The sequence below is a fragment of the Oncorhynchus masou genome, chromosome 1 (genome assembly GCF_036934945.1).
Source record: "Oncorhynchus masou masou isolate Uvic2021 chromosome 1, UVic_Omas_1.1, whole genome shotgun sequence".
Classification (NCBI taxonomy): domain Eukaryota; kingdom Metazoa; phylum Chordata; class Actinopteri; order Salmoniformes; family Salmonidae; genus Oncorhynchus; species Oncorhynchus masou.
Genome location: NC_088212.1, coordinates 18267441 through 18281956, shown reverse-complemented (window position 1 = coordinate 18281956; position 14516 = coordinate 18267441). Strand labels below are relative to the sequence as shown.

The following is a 14516-nucleotide window of genomic DNA, read 5'->3' as shown; positions in this document are numbered from 1 at the left end:
ATCACTACTTTTATTTATGAGAGGTATTGACATGTTGAATGCACCCAGCTATCTGTCTAAACTACTGGCACACAGCTCGGACACATCTTCACAGTCACCAAGTCCAGAACAGACTATTTGAGGCACACAGTACTACATAGAGCCATGACTACATGGAACTCTATTCCACATCAAGTAACTGACGCAAGCAGTAAATTCGATAAAAAAAATAAAAAAACACCTTATGGAACAGCGAGAACTGTGAAGCAACACAAACATTGGAACAGACACATGCATATACACACACACACGATACATACACATAGATTTAGTACTGTAGATATGTGGTAGTGGTGGAGTAGGGGCCTGAGGGCACACAGTGTGTTTTGAAATCTGTGAATGTATTGTAATGTTTTAAAAATGTATAAACTGCCTTAATTTTGTTGGATCCCAGGAAGAGTAGCTGATGCCTTGGCAGTAGCAAATGGGGCTCCATTATAAATATAAATGGAAACAAGATGCACCTGTGCTAATTTTCTAGTCTCATAGCCAAGGTTCTGAATACTTATGTAAATAAAGTATCTGTTTTTGTTTTTTAATACATTTGCAAACATTTCTAAAAACCTGTTTTCGCTTTGTCATTACGGGGTATTGTGTGTAGATTGTTGAGGATTAGTTCTTTTTTAAATCCATTTTAGAATAAGCTTGTAACGTAGCAAAATGTGTAAAAGGGGAGTGGTCTGAATACTTTCCGAATGCACTGGAAGGCCTTCCAAACCATACCTGCACACTTTTTCATTTTAATTTAAATTTTATCTGTATTGTTTTATTTGGTGCAAATAAATTAAACCTAAATATTAAAATTCATATCAGTTTAAATCTTGAATAAATAAATACACACTAAACTGAAGTCTTTAAACACGTTTAGTGTTTAAAATAAGTGCTGCGACTGGGAAGACATGATATCACATTGGCTTAGAAGGGTGATGACATGTTTTCGCCTCCTTTTGGCAACTGTTCCACTGCTAAAAAGATGTCTGATTGCTTCCAGAAATTGGATGTGACAGGAGTTTGGATTTAATGAGCACCAACACTTTACTTCAGACTCCAGAATCCTTCCATTAAAAGGTTGGCCTCTCTGTCTAGCGTGTGTGTGTGCGCGGCAGGCACAGAGGCGCCAGCAGGCATATCACAATGCCTTTTTTACAGGCCTGTAAAACAATGCCATGGCAGAAATCATTAAAGCCCTTAATATTTTCTCCAACATCCTTCTTCTCTTTTGCAGTCAGAGAAGCTGTGCTGCATTAAGGGAGGTAGTGTTGGTCTGGATTCAGACCTCTATGGTCCCTGTTTCAGCTTCTTCACATGCACACGACCTGATACTCAACATGGAGCTCCTTGTGAATTAAGATTGAGGAAAATATCTCCCCACGACTCTCTATGCATCACACACACACACGGGTATAGCTGATTGCCACTTCTCTATTGAATATTTCAATAGGTTTTAGAATAGCAGCATATCTGTGGATGCCTTTCAAAGTAACATTGTTGAGATGTCATTACAGAGTGAACTACAGTGTTGTGCTTCTATTCTGACACAAAGGAACACTGTGCTGCCTGGTTAAAAGCAAATGAAGATGTCTACTAGCAGCAAATATTTAATGTGACACGCCGTCATTCAAAATTTAAATTATATGACTCTGTACATGAAAACCTGAACCAGAATGACAGAGAGTAGAGCTGGGACCACAAACTGAAAATGATTGACACCGACCATACCGATCACTTATAGCAGGCATTTTGCTGATATCATTCATCATGATAAGTAGCTTATGCTAGAGATATGCAAAGTTTGGATTGAAATAAGTTTTCTAGTATGGGTTATTGCTAATGGGACAATTGAAGGCTACAACCATCAAACTACTAGTAGTAGTACTAGTAGTTTAAAGGATACAAACAACAAAGAATTATAATCTTCTATTTATTAATGTTGATTAATGGATTTTTGTCCATATCGCTCAGCTCTAAACAGAGACTACCACATAGCATCCAAACATGAGAAACACCCTCAATGTCTATAGACAGATAATGAGATGCCGAGCCCACAAAGCCTATATGTAAATGCAGCTTGTTAAGCGTCTCTAACACACTGAGATGAAGACAGTGCAGTCCATTAGATGTGGCGGAATACTCACCAGACATTCTATCAGAATCCCCGGAAACAATCGGAGCGGGGGGACGGGGGCGTGGAAGAGGTGGGGGATGATGAGGGAGCCGTCTCAGAGTTCCATTTTCTACTGAGAGCGTGGTGGTGCTTTCACAGTGGGCTTCTGCTAGCTGCTATTAGCCTTGTGCTGTCCTACCCTCCCTCTCTCTCTCTTCCCTCCCTCTGCCACTCTTCCCACCCCCTTCCCTCCCTCCCCTCCCAGTCTGTCTCCTCTGGACTCTTTATTCTAGCCCCACTGAGAGACAGCCTGCCCTACTTCCTCCCCCACTCCTCTCCTTTAAGGGCAACTGCTTTCTCTCTCCTTCTCTCCCTCTATCTGGCTGGTGGAGGACTGCTTGGAGTCGACCGTCTTGCGCTCTCTCTCTATCCCTCTCCTATCCTTCCTTCTCTCTGTCTGTGTGTCTGTGTGCACGCAGCATAAGGCTGTGTGGCGTGATGTAGCTCTGCCCCCGCTGCCGTGTGTGTGTGTGTGTGTGTGTGTGTGTGTGTGTGTGTGTGTACGTACGTGTTTGTGCATGCGTGCGGTCTTTTGTCTTGGTGTCTTTGTGACAGACCGGCCTGCTCCCTGCACAGGGACCTGCCTCCGGGGGAGTAGTGAGGGGGTGCGTGCGGACAGTACAGGGAGAGGCCATATGGTATGCTCTGTCAGCTTTGGGCTAATTGGTCAATCAGATCTTTTGAAGCTGTGCTCTGTTCAGAAGAATTCAGAAGCCTAGTTCATAGGCAGCATTCACTAAAGTTGTAGTAAAGCACTAAAGTTACAAGGGTAAAGCATAAGTGGCCATTATCTTCCCTACACTGTCAGAAGAGGGACAGTCATTGACAGCCAGCTCTGAGAAGAATTTCAGTCACTGGAGGCACAAGCACAATGCTACAATTAACAATATACACACTTGATAACTGTCAGGTTTTTATTGTTTCTATGACAACACTGCATAAAGTAAATGGTATCTTTGCTTCCCCAGCAACTGACACTTTCCATGGATAAGTGAGCAATTTTCAGCCAATTTTATTTTCTAGACTTCACAATATGTTTTTTTCTCCTTTCACACAAATGATCGTGTCTCTGAAGTCTTACATGGAAGTGAGCTCAGCTTGAGCCACACAACTGTTTCTGACACATTGCTCGCGTCACCACAGAATTCTGGTACCTTAAGGGCATTCTGCTTACCTTCCACATTAAAACGAAGAGTACTCCAGAGGAGGCTAATATAGATAGGTTGCTAAGTAGTACTATATTAAAGGTGGCATAATGTAAAAACATATAAAAACAAAGACCACTTAGTAAAGAATAGGAGAGATAGAGAAATCCCAGCCTAAAACCAGGACTGATAGTCCAACAAGGTGATCATCTCCTGCTTAACGGCCCTGTAACGATTAGCTACCCAATTACAGGTAAGGACTACATACTCACACAGAATGAATAAGTATGTGCGTGAATGCGTGCGTGTGTGAAACGACGAACCACACCGAACGGTTAAGGATTGGGTTAAGCTCTCATTTAAATCAAATAAATCCAAAGTAACAAGACAGGGGCTTTGTGCCGATGAGTGGGATTCACTGCCGTAAGCATTATAGCTTACCACTTCCATTGGCTGGCCAGATCACTGCTCAGTCAGGACAGTGGCCTCTGGTAGTTCTGCATCAACATATACTGTAACCTTCAGCATCAACAACATCACCACTACAACAGTCTTGACCTGTAACCTTCAGCATCAACAACATCACCAACACAACACTTGCACCCATTATGATGTCATCTCACGTAGCTCAGCGTGACATTTCTGGGCTAGTGGGGTTGACAAAAAAATCTGTCTTGCGGCAGACAGAATCCTGTTTCTCTGCAGTCATTGGGATTTGATTCTCAACAAACGTGTGCTCAATGTCAAGACATAACACTGATGGGAAACCCGGTACAGCACCACCAGTGTAATCAATCAACAATGCCGTCTCCTCCTGGCATGGTGTTTGCTGATGGCCCTGGAAGGCTCAGAGCCTGATAGGAATAGAGCGGGCTGCATTAACATGCAGTCTGTCAGTGAGAAGATCTCAGAGTCATTTCCCATGTCAGACAGTGTTGAGAAGGAACAGAGACATGACATGATGACAGCCTCTGTCAAGCAGTAGCTCCCCTCCCCGCCTTCTTCCTGCTCCTGACAGCAGTTACCGTATAGGCCTGCAATATTAAGTTGCTCTGCTCCAAGCCCATTGAGCACAGTCATGATGCCAGGAACATTTGGCGGATGGTCTCGGAAAGATCCAGTTCAAAATCAAATACTCTTATACAAGGACCAAACGTATGGTCTGTATACAAGCCAGCTGTATGCTATAAGTACAGTAGCTATCAAATACTCTTATACAAGGACCAAACGTATGGTCTGTATACAAGCCAGCTGTATGTTATAAGTACAGTAGCTATCAAATACTCTTATACAAGGACCAAACGTATGGTCTGTATACAAGCCAGCTGTATGTTATAAGTACAGTAGCTATCAAATACTCTTATACAAGGACCAAACGTATGGTCTGTATACAAGCCAGCTGTATGTTATAAGTACAGTAGCTATCAAATACTCTTATACAAGGACCAAACATATGGTCTGTATACAAGCCAGCTGTATGTTATAAGTACAGTAGCTATCAAATACAATACATTTGCTGTAAAAGTTCAAATGTGGAATTTGACCTGACATTTGGAAAAAGACTGACCCTGCTGGGTGTTTTTATAGCTTCAACAGTGAGTGGGTGTGGAGAAAAGCATTGGTCTAGACAGTAGAGACACAATGGGTTATTTTCCTTAAGAGTGTTTTTTTCTCTGAATGAAGGCTCTTGCAAGTCTTATCAATCTCTCTGAAAATAAAATGCCCTATATAAAGGCTACATACTGTATTGACAGAATAGGTTCTACAATGATTTTTGTATATCTGTGAATGTTGCTTATTTTTGGAATGTTGTTTTGTGTAGGTTAAAAACTGACCAATAAGAAATTGTTAGCTGATGATTGCATGATAAGCCTCAAGCTCCTCCAGCTGAAATTGTATTTGAGACAAATATGTTTGATAACAGATGCACCAGACTGAGTAAAAGGGCATACCTCATTATTCACTCTCAAATCACAGGCTAGTAAGCTTTTATACAGACTCATGAAATAACCTTTATCGGAATAAATCAATCACATTTGAAATGAAAGATGGAAGGGAGATATGACATAAGTTTGTGATTAGACAACAAAATGTATTGTAGACCCTAATGGAAGTGTATGGATCCAGTCATGAGGCATTTATAAGTTGTATTATTCAAGAATCAATAGGTAAATACCGTATATCACTCATTTAAATGACCATTGAAAACCAGGAAATCGTACAGATTTTGAATTTAATAATAGGCTATCCTACAAGAGGAATTCCCTCACCTTCCAGAATGAAATTCGACATGCCAGTTATCAAATTAAGCACAAATCTCCGAGACTCAAAAAGTGGCAAATATCGTTCTGACAGCGAGGCCAAATCCTCATCCTGCCTTTATTATGCACCACATCCACATTGCTCATCCCCGCCTGCCTGGGACTACTGCCAGTAAATACCTGAGCGATATTAAAAGAGTCAAGATGCCTCTGAAGACATACAGTACAATTTTGATTGATCTATTTAGTGCATTTCCTGGGTAAAGTTACGAGTCTACTTATTTGGTTTCTGAATCAGTGGGCTATATATTTATAGTGTAGATTGCATGGTCAGTAAGTCAGTCATTGAGTCAGTCAGTTGAGACAGCCAGTCAGTCAGTCAGTCAGTCAATCAGTCAGTCGAGACAGCCAGTCAGTCATTGAGACAACCGGCCAGTCATTGAGACAACCAGCCAGTCATTGAGACAACCAGCCAGTCATTGAGACAACCAGCCAGTCATTGAGACAACCAGCCAGTCATTGAGACAACCAGCCAGCCGGTCATTGAGCCAGCCAGCCAGTCATTGAGCCTGCCAGTCAGTCAGTCATTGAGCCTGCCAGTCAGTCAGTCATTGAGCCAGCCGCTGAGTCAGTCATTGAGCCAGCCGCTGAGTCAGTCATTGAGCCAGCCGCTGAGTCAGTCATTGAGCCAGCCAGCCATTGAGCCAGCCAGCCAGTCAGTCATTGAGCCAGCCAGCCAGCCAGTCATTGAGCCAGCCAGCCATTGAGCCAGCCAGCCAGTCAGTCATTGAGCCAGCCAGCCAGCCAGTCATTGAGCCAGCCAGCCAGCCAGTCAGTCAGTAAGCCGGCCAGCCATTGAGCCAGCCAGCCAGCCAGTCAGTAAGTAAGCCGGCCAGCCAGCCAGTCATTGAGCCAGCCAGCCAGTCATTCATTGAGCCAGCCAGCCAGTCAGCCAGCTAGTCAGTCATTGAGCCAGCCAGCCAGTCAGCCAGCCAGTCAGTCATTGAGCCAGCCAGCCAGTCATTCATTGAGCCAGCCAGCCAGTCAGCCAGCTAGTCATTGAGCCAGCCAGCCAGTCAGCCATCCAATCATTGAGCCAAGCAACCAGTCATTGAGCCAGCAAGACAGTCATTGGGCCAGCCAGCCAGTCAGTCATTGAGCCAGCTAGCCAGCCAGCCAGTCATTGAGCCTGTCATTCATTGAGCCAGCCAGCCAGTCAGTCATTGAGCCAGCCAGCCAGTCAGTCATTGAGCCAGCCAGCCAGTCAGCCATCCAATCATTGAGCCAAGCAACCAGTCATTGAGCCAGCAAGACAGTCATTGGGCCAGCCAGCCAGTCAGTCATTGAGCCAGCTAGCCAGCCAGCCAGTCATTGAGCCTGTCATTCATTGAGCCAGCCAGCCAGCTAGTCATTGAGCCAGCCAGTCAGTCAGTCATTGAGCCAGCCAGCCAGTCAGTCATTGAGCCAGCCAATCAGTCAGTCATTGAGCCAGCCATCAAGCTAGTCATTGAGCCAGCCAGTCAGTCAGCCATTGAGCCAGCCAGGCAGTCATTGAGTCAGCCAGCCAGGCAGTCATTGAGCCAGCCAGGCAGTCATTGAGGCAGCCAGCCAGCCAGCCGGTCAGTCAGTCAGTCAGTCATTGAGCCAGCCGGTCAGTCAGTCAGTCATTCATTGAGCCAGCCGGTCAGTCAGTCATTCATTCATTGAGCCAGCCGGTAAGTCAGTCATTGAGCCAGCCAGCCACTGAGCCAGTCAGCCATTGAGCCAGCCAGCCATTGAGCCAGTCAGCCAGTCACACTGAGAAATCACTAGCTCAACACAGCCAATTGCAATATAGTACATACAGTACAGTATCAGTCCGAATTCGTGACTATAGTCAAGAGAAAAACAATATTGGTATCAGGCTCTAAAACGAAGACAGCAGCTTGCCATCAAAAAAAGGCACCAGTCTATTTCCTATTTTTCAAATGGTTTGTTCAATTTTAGTTTATGTGACAAAACTAGCAAGGATAGTGTAGAGCAAGGGTACTCAACTCTTACCCTACAAAGTCCGGAGCCTGCTGGTATTGTGTTCTGCCTAATAATTAATTGCACACACCTGGTGTCGCGGGTCTAAATCAGTCCCTGATGAGAGGGGAACAATGATAAAATGCAGTGGAAGTGGCTTCGAGGTCCAGAGTTCAGTTTGATGGGAGTAGAGAATCATTATACCATCTAAACCTCTGAAATATATTTTCCATAAACAAGAATACTGTATTTTCAGCTGTTCGAAGCTGGTGTACAAAGCCGAAAGTAAAAGACGCAAAAACTACACTTGAGCAATGGAAGCATAGACATAGCACACATATAACATATCTACCACTTCCTAGACTTGCTTTCAATGAGAATGACAGATCTATAAACAAACATTTCAATGTGAATTTGGACGGATCGCCCAAAAAGTTACATATTGAAGCTTTAAATAAAAACCAAACAAAGACACAAGTACACACACACACGAAGCTGAGAAGGCTTGCGACACAGGCTGGCCCGAGGGTCCCATGTCTCTTGGTATTAGTGTGTCTCTCTGTTACAGAGCTGTGTGCCACTGTAATTAAGTAGGCCACTGCCTGTACTGTACAGTACTGCCCTGAGCTGGAACTAAAAGATGACCTGGAAACCCTTCCAATGGCTAACCAGGCAACGGAAGGGACCACAGAAACACTACAGCACTGGGGGAGGGGGGTTCTCTCAGTTCACTGTTCTGTGCAGGGTGAGTCTTTCGAGGCAAAGGCGTCCCGGGTTAGCAAAACCAATGCCTCAAAGACAAAGGAGGTCCATACAAATGACAATGTCACAACATAATGTACAGCTATGGAATAAGGAACAAGCCCACATTGGCTCTTCATACAGTCTTGATAATGAAATGGTTGTTAGGGTACATGTTCGAGTTCAGAAACTAAATCAAATCACCATTAGAACAGATATAGCATATAGGCTACATCAACCTCTACTTGAGTCCATGCCACTATAGAAACAAAACAAGACAGTGTGTAGTGGAGGTGGCACCACTCTGCTGCATGGCCATTTATAACGTTCACTCAGTGGGTTGTGTGAGCTCATTGAGTGGAGTGGACTTGTCAGTGACTGGTGTTGACGACACCCGCCCAGTCTGTTTGTCTACACCAGTTGTTGTTCCCAACCAGGGGAACTAGGACCTATCCACTTGGCCTATCCACAGAGGGTACTTGAGAAGATCCATAAGACTTTAGGCTTACTAGTAAAATGCACGAGTGTGTACTTTAGGGGTACTCCAGGCAGACCAAAATTCAGTTGATGGTACAGTAAACACTGGTCTACACTACTAGAGCCAGGAGCTTGGATGCCAGTTCCAAACATCCCCACACAAACAAACACACCCTCAAAAGTAACAAACCGTATTCAAGCATGTACGGTCCACTGCATCATACTCCAGGATAGCTACTCACACAAGCATTGCCACTATCATGCTCCAGTGCCTTGTGGTTGCCATGAGAAAGATTTCCTCTTCCTCCAAACCTAGGCTAATGGGCAGGTGTAATGAGGGATGAAATCTCCAGACAGCACAGCGTAGCGCAGCTCAGCCAATTCCTCCCACCTCAACAAGAGCCTGTACTGTGTGTGCAGGTTAAGAACCACGTAAAGCACTGCATGAACCACGTAAAGCACTGCAGCCATGCTACTGACAGTGTCATTCCACCAGCCAGTGAGGTGTCACAGCCCCACAATATGAAGGTTGGGGAGGACATCACACTGTACAGTATGTGGATTAGCCCATTGTACAATACAAAGATTATTTTTCCTGTGAGAATTGACTATTGACTGACCTTGACAACATAGAGCGGTTAGTGAATGGAAGATAGCCAGTGCACATTAATAGCCTTGTGAAGAGTGTGTGTATATGAGTGTGTTTGTTTGTAGAATGAAATATGTGTTTGTGTGTGTACAGTTCTGTGTGTGTGTGTGTGTGTGTGTGTGTGTGTGTGTGGAGGGGGTTGATAAATAGCATCTCACCTGTCATTGTCTGTGGTCTTGAAGCCCGGCAGGATGTTTCTGAAGCTGCTGTTGCGGTCCAGCTTGGGTTGGCTTTTGGTGCGTTTGATGGAGCCCTTTAGTCGGCGGCTCAGGAAGCCCTGGACAGGGAGAGAGGGGCGTCGCCGTGGCCCAGGGGGGAGGAGAGAAAATTTACTCACAGCCCCATTTCATTTAGATAAAACACAAAATAAACGGTGGAGCAACAAGAGGAAATGCTATTGATTGAGCTCTTCCTCTCTCTCTCCCCCAGTCTCCTCTCGTCCGTGGCATTCGGAGAGCTGTGCACACACAGCAGAAGCAGCCGCGTTGATGTGCGACTCCCCTAAATCCCTGTTGCCATGGAAACACTATTCCACGTAAAATGACAGAACTTGAGCGGCCGCAAGGTGAGAGGGGATAACTGAGAATGTGCATTTGATAGGCTGTAGAGATTAGAGCTCAACAAGAGTTGGATTATTCTAAAACCTAGACCCGTCTGCATCTCCTGTGGTTGTGAGGGGAACAAAACAAGATACAGCCTCAGCCACAACCATGTGCGGTGATAATGATGGTGCTGCAATGTTAAACATTACACAAGGCTTCTTCCCTGTGCAATTAATGCATTTCCTTAATTACTATTTGAGCAAATGGTTGAACTATAGTCTTTTTGCAGCCATTTAAGAAGATTGTGGGTGGAAAGCAACAAAGGAGGAACGAGAGGCTTTGGGCATTAAGGATAAAAGACAATCACCAGACATTGTGATCCATACATCCAATAACAGTTTTTTACAAGGATCGGTCTCACACTTCAGTTCCCACGGTCTCCCACACCAAACAAATTAACAGTTTACAGACATCACTCTATAGCTAATGTAGCTGCCCTGTGCACACATTTGTGAAATGGAAGAATTGTCGACACTAGTCTGCTTCAAGGAATAACATGAAAATCTCCATCTGCAGTATTGTACAAGCACTGCTCATAAAAAAATAGGCTATTTCCTTCTAGAGCAACCATGGGTAAATTCTCCCAAAATGTATTTAGTTATTATAACTTATCATTTTACAGTCTACACTATATTTGTGCCATCCGCATTAGGCTACACCGATCCCCAATTGAATCACATGAGCTCCCATGCAAACAGAGGAACTCTTTAATCCATTCAAGAAATCTGTGACACTAACCAGGTTTCCATCCAATCTTTTTGGATGGAGTAAATTACATGTTGGATCAAAACAATTCACGACAGGCCTGCAGGTAAACTTTCCAAAATGTCGACCAAACCAAAATACTCTAGACAAGGTGGGATCTTTTTGTATCAGTACAATTAATTATGCGAGAAATGGCAGTGGAAAAGACTTTATGTGCAAATATTTATATAATAACAATCATATCGAAGTAAACTTGGAGGGACGCGATGATACTGTGTGGTCCTCCCACTAGACTCGTTTGGGAAAGCTCTTTTGTTAAGCATACCGTTTATTAGGCTACAGATTGAATAAATACATTATCTTCACAGGGTGTTGGAAGTACAAGGTGATGAGCTTGATGTTCCTTTCCAACAAACATTGGGGGTCTTATTCGGGTGACATGATCGATGCTTGCTGCCATTTGACAAATAAATCTTCTCCATAATAATCTATACCCGCACTGTATCTGCGAGCTGTTGGCAAGAGCGCACGTGCCAAGACCAGAATGGGAACATTCATTATAAAATGCAAACATGTGACAAAACTATCAGTAGAAATAAGATGAAAATCCATTTAAACAGTATTTCTTTATTTGGTACTTGTGAATTAAGCCGCAAAAGTAATGTTTATGTGCACTACGTCATCACGCACATCCTTTTATCTGCAAGTCAGTTTGATGGAATCATGTCTGGTGGGAAAATGCTCATATTGTTTTTATTCCAATTATACAATCTTCGTGTGAAAATCTGTCGCCAATTGGATGTAAACCGAGCTACTGACAAGTAAAATGCACACAAGGAGGGAATCATTCATGACATCACATTACAGATATTGAACATAGCCTAGCCTCTCGATGTTGAGCTGACTTGAGGTTGGGTTTTACTGGTTTCAGTCAAGACTCCCATTTCTAAAATGGTACCTTCAAGCAAATCAGTTCTTCAAAAGACCCAAACGTTTCTGCTTCTGGTAAAGAAATCATCCCTTCCAATTATGCCAGACTCTTGGGAGGCATTACTCCTTTCCTGCTGTAATTTGTGGGGAATCTGGGATCTCTATTCTTAGGCTTTCCCTTCCTATGACATTTGCAGAGAGACTGGAATGCAAATGATTCATTGTGCTTGACAGAGCTGGAGGAGAGAGAGGTGTTTGATGATTCAGCAGACCCTGGCTCCCCTACAGAGAACCTCTGGGTGAGGTAGGGTAGAATAGGGTGAGGAAGGGTAGGATAGGGTGAGGTAGAGTGGGATACGGTCTGGTGAGGTAGGTTAGGGTTAGGTAGGGCATGTAGGGCAAAAGTAGGTAGGTCAGGGTGGGGTGGGGTAGGACAATGGAAGGGCAAACTAGGACAGGGAAGGTTGCGGTAGGGTAAGGTAGGACAGGGCGAGGTAGGGTTGGACAGGGTAGGGTAGGACAGGGAAGGGTGAGGTAGGGCAGGTAAGATAGAGAAGGGCAGGTAAGGTAGTTATAAGGACTGGCAAGGTAGGGCAAGGCAGGGAAGGGTATGGCATGGTATAGGGCGAGGAAGGTAGGGTAGGTAGAGTAGAGCGAGGTAGGGTGGGGGGTATGGCATGGTAGAGTAGGGGCGAGGTAAGGTGGAGTGAGGTAGATAGAGCAGGTTGAGGAAGGGAAGGACAGGGTAGGTAGGGCGAGGCAGGGTAGAGTGAAGTAGCGTAAGGCAAGGAAGGCAGGGTAGGGTGTGGTAGGGTAACACGAGGAAGGCAAGGTAGGGCAGGTAGGGGAATGATAGAGTAGGGAGAGGTAGGATAGGGTAGTGTCAGGCAGGGTAGGATAAGGTAGGGAGGGGCATTGTATGGTAAGGCAGGGTAGGGTGAGGTAGGGCTGGGAAGGGTGGGGTAGGGCATGGCAGGGTAAGGTAGGGAGGGGCAGGGTAGGGTGAGGTAGGGTAAGGCAGGGTAGGTTGAGGTAGAAAAAAGGGAAGGGTGAGGTAGGCAGTGTAGGGCAGAAAGGGTAGGGCAGGGTACGGTAGGGTGGGTGGGGCGAGGTAGTACACAGTGAGGTAGGGTAGGGGAAGGTAGGGCAGGTAGGGATTGATAGAGTAGGGGGTGAGGTAGGATAGGGCTGGGTAGAGTGAAGTAGGGAGGGGCAGGATAAGGCGAGGTAGGGTAGGCAGGGTAGGGTGAGGTAGGTAGGGTAGAGCGAGGTAGGACAGGATGAGGTAGAGAAGAGTAGGGTGAGGTGTGGCAGGATAAGGCGTGGTAGAGTAGGGCAAGGTAGAGTAGGGCGAGGAGGGGTAGGGCAGGTAAGGTAGCGCAGGGTAAGGTAGGGCGAGGTAGGTTTGGGTGAGTTAAGGAAAGGCAGGGTAAGGTGAGGTAGGGAAGGGTAGGTAGGGCAGGGCACAGTGAGGTAGGGTTACGCGAGGAAGGCAGGGTAGGGAATGGTAGGGTAACGCGAGGAAGGCAGGGTAGGGATAGGTAGGGCAGGTAGGGAATGATAGAGTAGGGTAGGGGGAGGTAGGATAGGGCATGGTAGGGTGGGTTAGGGTAACCGATGTGGGGTAGCTCTGGGTAGGGCAGGATAGTAAACACAATGGATGAAACGATGATTAACCCTTGGTTTTCTTTTTGTTCGGACTGTGGTGCTGCATGTGAATTTGACAAAAAAAAATACATTCAGGGGTTGGACACATACCATTGAGTAGTGGTTCTACTGATCTGTCCAGTAAGTAGGGCCTAGAAGCTGAATGTCAAATCAAAAGACTCACTGCTGTGCTCAAACTACAGTGGAAATTCTAACTTCAGATTTGTATGAATGAGACCTTTGGGATATCCTCTTCGCTGTTCACGTCTCATGCTGGTTCTCACAGGGACCACCTGCTGGCGGTATTGAGATTCTCGCCTCCCCCCCTTCTGCTCCAACAAGCTCCAGGTCCTGTTCAATTAACATCACTTCCAACTCCCCCTCCATTCCTCCCTCCCACTCAGAGCTCTGCTCAGTGCAGGGTGGCCTGCGAGGATAAGCTGATCAGATATCTGCTCTCTCCCTCGAATGTGACCGTTGGGAGCCAAAGTGCCATCTGATAACATGGAGCTGGTTCTCTGGCACCACCAGCCTGACCTGATGGCTCCTCCATCTATTTACCCTATCTAAACAGTCAGGAAGGTCACTGTGCTTGTCAAGATCCAACAGAGTAACAGCAAAGGAAGCCCACTGATTAGTAGCCTGACATTACAAACAAAAGAGCTGTGTGTATGTGCCTGTGCACCAACTCCCAGATCACCTGAGCAATCACACTTCCTACATCTGCTCTAAGGGGAATTCACTAACCTGATCATATTCTGTTGAAGTAACATGAACCTTCCATTCGGGGGTAAGGGACCATAATCTACCAGTCTTGCCTCCATTCATAGCCAAAAAGATTTTCTTTGGTTGACAAAAGTATAAAAATGTGGCATTGTATTTACATACACTTGGTTTTAAAGAGCAGATGTAAAATACACTGAACAATAATAAACAATAGTGACAGATACCTTAAAAAAAAGGTAAGGGCGTGGACCAGAAAACCAGTCAGTATATGGTGTGACCATCACATGCCTCATGCAGCGCAACACATCTCCTTCGCATAGAGCTGTTAATTGTGGCCTGCGGAATCTTGTCCTACTCTTCTTCAATGGTGTCGTGTCTTTGGCTATGCCGGATTAATTGCTATGACATGCAATTCTATAAAAT

The 14516-nt window shown here is 45.2% G+C and overlaps 1 protein-coding gene across 1 annotated transcript in view; it reads right to left on the bottom strand.

Moving 5' to 3' along the window:
- Positions 1-14516, bottom strand: part of LOC135523445 (disabled homolog 2-interacting protein-like) — a 99723-nt gene that overhangs the window by 39788 nt on the left and 45419 nt on the right. Inside the window, exon 3 of the mRNA XM_064950157.1 lies at positions 9642-9760. Coding sequence (XP_064806229.1) covers positions 9642-9760 — 119 coding nt within the window. The remainder of the gene's footprint in view (positions 1-9641; positions 9761-14516) is intronic.